Here is a 3,906-nt window from a genome sequence, read left to right on the forward strand (position 1 = left end):
AAAAAAAAAAAGTTGGCCTCTAATTTTAAAAGTTAGTTTAAGCTGAGAACTGAAGAACTGAGTGAGAATTATGCAGGCCCTGAGAGGGGCAAAGCCTATTGGCCTGTGGGCTACCCAGAGGAGTGGCTTGGCCCTGGATCCTAGGTACTACTTCTCCCTGGACAAATGTTCACTGGGACAAGAAGCCTGTCCTGGTCGAGCTTGGCCCACTCACCAGGAGGAACACCAATTCCGAGGAGGAACTGAAGGTGCTTCCAGAAGTGATCATCTGGGTGAAAGGTGACTTGGGAGTGCCATAGCTTGAGGGAGGAGGAGACAGAAGTCCAGAGAGGATTAAGACCAAAGCAAAGTTACACCGCAAATAATAGCCGAGTTGGAGTCAGAACACAGCCTACAAGCTCCCTGCCTAATACTCTTCCCATTCTTCCAGGAAACCTCACCACGTGTCTGTTCTTGGCTTGCTGCTGCTCTGTTCACATCCTGAGGGACGCTGGGATTAGGGCCAGCCAGCCTGGGATCAGCGGGCAGTGAAACACAGATACCAGCTCCACTTCTGAGAAGAGCAGATGTTCTAGTATGGAGGGTGGTCGGAGTGGAGGGGACAAATGGTCATAATATAAAAAGCTGTTGAGAGGACAGGCACAGTGGCTCACACCCATCATCCCAGCAATTTGGGAGGCTGAGGTGGGAGGATCAAAGGAGCCCAGGAGTTCAAGACCAGCCTGGTGAACATAGGGAGACCCCATCTCTACCAAAAAAAAACACATTTTTTTTTTTAAATTAGCTGCAGTGACTTGTGATCATGCCACTGCATTTCCAACCTGGATGACAGACCAAGACCCTGTCTCAAAACAAACAAACAACAACAACAACAACAACAACAAAATAACTGTCAAGGACCAGAAGCCACTAGAGGACCGAGGTGGAGTCCGAGCTTGCTTTGTACTCCCCTTTGCCCAACAGACACACACAGAACTCACTCGGGGCTGGACAGGTGAGACATGTGGAGGTTAAATGCGTGTTGACTGAGAAACTTGTTGTCTTGATTGGACTTCACAGATTTCACCCATGTAGTGAGTGCTCAGCCATGCTTGGTGGGCGGAAGTCGGTATCTCCCCTGTTCTGGCAGATCCACTTTGGTGAACCAGGGAGAGTGGGGGAATTTCTCCCAGCCAGTGTGTTTGGTACATCAAGACCACCAGTGACCTTCTAGCTGCCTTGGGCTGGCACCACCTGCACAGGTGGGAGTGAGCTGGGCGCTGACAGCTCCCTCCAGGTTGGGGCGGTAGGCCGGAGCTTAACGCCCTGGAGACGGAGGTCATGCTTCTGGAGGCTGGGCTCCTGTAGGAGTCCTAACACCGCCACAAGTTGCCTTGGACCACGCAGTTGCCCAGGTCCCGCGGCCCTTTCCGGCGCCTGGAGTGTGGGCATTGCGGGAGAGTGCCACCTGAAGGCTCGCGGCCCCGAGTCCTGCGAAACAGACATGTATGTTAAAAGCTGGCGTGGGCTGGGTGCAGTTGCTCATGCCTATGATCCCAGAACTTTGGGAGGCCGGGGAGGGTGGATAACCTGAGGTTTGGAGTTCGAGACCAGCCTGGCCTACATGGTGAAACCCTGTTTCTACTTAAAAAATACAAAAATAGCCGGGCATGGTGGTGGGCGCCTGTGTTCCTGGCTACTCGGGAGGCTGAGACAGGAGAATCGCTTGAACCCAGAAGGTAGAGGTTGCAGTGAGCCCAGATGGCACCGTTGCACTCCAGCCTGGGCGACAGAGCGAGATTTCGTCTCAAAAAATAAAAAGAATTAAAAAAAATGCTGGCGTGGCGGGAGGAGGAAAGCAGAAGGTGATGGGGCATCGGGAAGGCCACGGCATCATTGATGAGCCACCCAGCGAAAAGAATAAAGCGTATTTTGACTCTTCTGGTCCGCGTTTCTTTGTCTCCTCCTAGTGGACATCGAGGGAGCTTTAAAACATTTTAAAGGAGGAAGTTTAAGATACCTTTATTTTCCTTTTCCCTCCCACTCTCCCGCTCTTCCTCCCTCCCTTTCTTCTTTACCTTGCTTTATTACTTGTCTTTCTTTCTTTTTCTCCTTCCCTCCCTCCCTCCTTCCTTCCTTCCTTCTTTCTCCTCCCTCCCTCCCACCTTCTTCCTTCCCTCCTCTTCCCTCCTTCCTTCTTTCCCTTCTCCCTCCCAGCTTTCCAAAGTGCTGAGATTACAGGCATGAGCCCCCGCGCCCGGCTAACCAATCTTTTATTGATGGATATTTAAGCAGCTTCCAATATTTTCTTATAAACAATATTGTCATGAACATCTTTCATTACATAAGGATAAATTCTCAAAGGGCAACCTCTAGGTTGAAGAGGAGACAACCTCTAGGTGCCATAGCACGTTAAATTTGGATACATATTGCTAAATTGCTGCCCAGGCAAGTTTAACCCACTCCCTACACCTCCCTCCAAGCAATGTATAGAGCATCTGTTTTTCCACTTACTCACAAACACTGGGAATTGTCATTTTTCTTCCTTTTTTTTTTTTTTTTAAAAGAATAGAGATGGGGTCTCGCTATGTTGCCCAGGCTGGTCTCACTCCTGAGCGCAAATGGTCCTCCTACGTTGGCCTCCCAAAGTGCTAGGATTACAGGTGTGGTCTACCATGCCCAGCCAGAATGGTCATTTTTAATTTCTGCCAGTCTGTTAGGTATAAAAAGCTATCTTTCACAGGCTGGGCACGGTGGCTCATGCCTGTAATCCCAGCACTTTGGGAGGCCGAGGTGGGCAGATCACGAGGTCAGGAGATCGAGACCATCCTGGCTGACACAGTGAAACCCCGTCTCTACTAAAAATACAAAAAATTAGCCGAGCATGGTGGCAGGCACCTGCAGTCCCAGCTACTCGGGAGGAGAATGGCGTGAAACCAGGAGGCAGAGCTTGCAGTGAGCCGAGATTGCGCCACTGCACTCCAGCCTGGGCGACAGAGCGAGACTCTGTCTCAAAAAAAAAGAAAAGAAAAGAAAAGAAAAAGCTCTCTTTCTTTTTTTTTTTTTGAGACAGAGTTTCCCTTTATTGCCCAGGCTGGAGAGCAATGGCGTGATCTCGGCTCACTGCAAACTCCACCTCACGGGTTCAAGTGATTATCCTGCCTCAGGCTCCCAAGTAGCTGGGATTACAGGCGTGAACCACCATACACAGCTAATTTTTGTATTTTTAGAAGAGACGGGGCTTCACCATGTTGGCCAGGCTGGTCTGGAACCCCTGGCCTCAACTGATCCTCCTACCTCAGCCTCCCAAAGTGCTGGTGTTACAGGCGTGAGCCACCACGCCTGGCCTGGCTTGCTCTTTCCTAACATGTATTTGCGATACAATATTCTTTTAATTATATAAAATAAGCCTTTATACTAAGTCTTGTTATTTGATAGAAGTGCCCCTCCTAAATCTTCTAGTTTCATAAATTTCCTATCCTTGCTCTCCCATGTGACTCTAGAATAAGCGTATTAAATTTTGCAAAAGATTTTGGTGATGTTTGATTGGATTGCTTTGTACTTACAGATTAAACTGGGGAGAACTGATATCTTTTTTTTCTTTTCTTTTTGAGACGGAGTTTAGATCTTGTCGTCCAGGCTGGACTGCAATGATGCAATCTCGGTTCACTGCAACCTCTGCCTCCCAGGTTCAAGCGATTCTCTCACCTCAGCCTCCTTAGTAGCTGGGATTACAGGCGTGTGCCACCAAGCCCAGCTAATTTTGTATTTTTAGTAGAGGTAGGGTTTCACCATGTTGGCCACACTGGTTTCAAACTCCTGACCTCAGGTGATCCATCCACCTCAGCCTCCCAAAGGAGATTATAGGTGGGATTACAGGTGTGAGCCACCACGCCCAACTGAGAACTGACATCTTTTGCTCGTGAT

At 49.2% G+C, this 3,906-nt stretch overlaps 1 protein-coding gene across 1 annotated transcript in view; it reads left to right on the top strand.

Moving 5' to 3' along the window:
* The window catches only part of LOC105504287, a 161,455-nt gene that overhangs the window by 152,435 nt on the left and 5,114 nt on the right, over positions 1–3,906 (top strand). Inside the window, 3 exon segments of the mRNA XM_011931679.1 lie at positions 145–279; positions 964–994; positions 1,387–1,485. Of these exon segments, the coding sequence (XP_011787069.1) occupies positions 145–279; positions 964–994; positions 1,387–1,485 (265 nt within the window).

This window comes from Colobus angolensis, unplaced genomic scaffold, assembly GCF_000951035.1.
Source record: "Colobus angolensis palliatus isolate OR3802 unplaced genomic scaffold, Cang.pa_1.0 Scaffold90, whole genome shotgun sequence".
Classification (NCBI taxonomy): Eukaryota; Metazoa; Chordata; class Mammalia; order Primates; family Cercopithecidae; genus Colobus; species Colobus angolensis.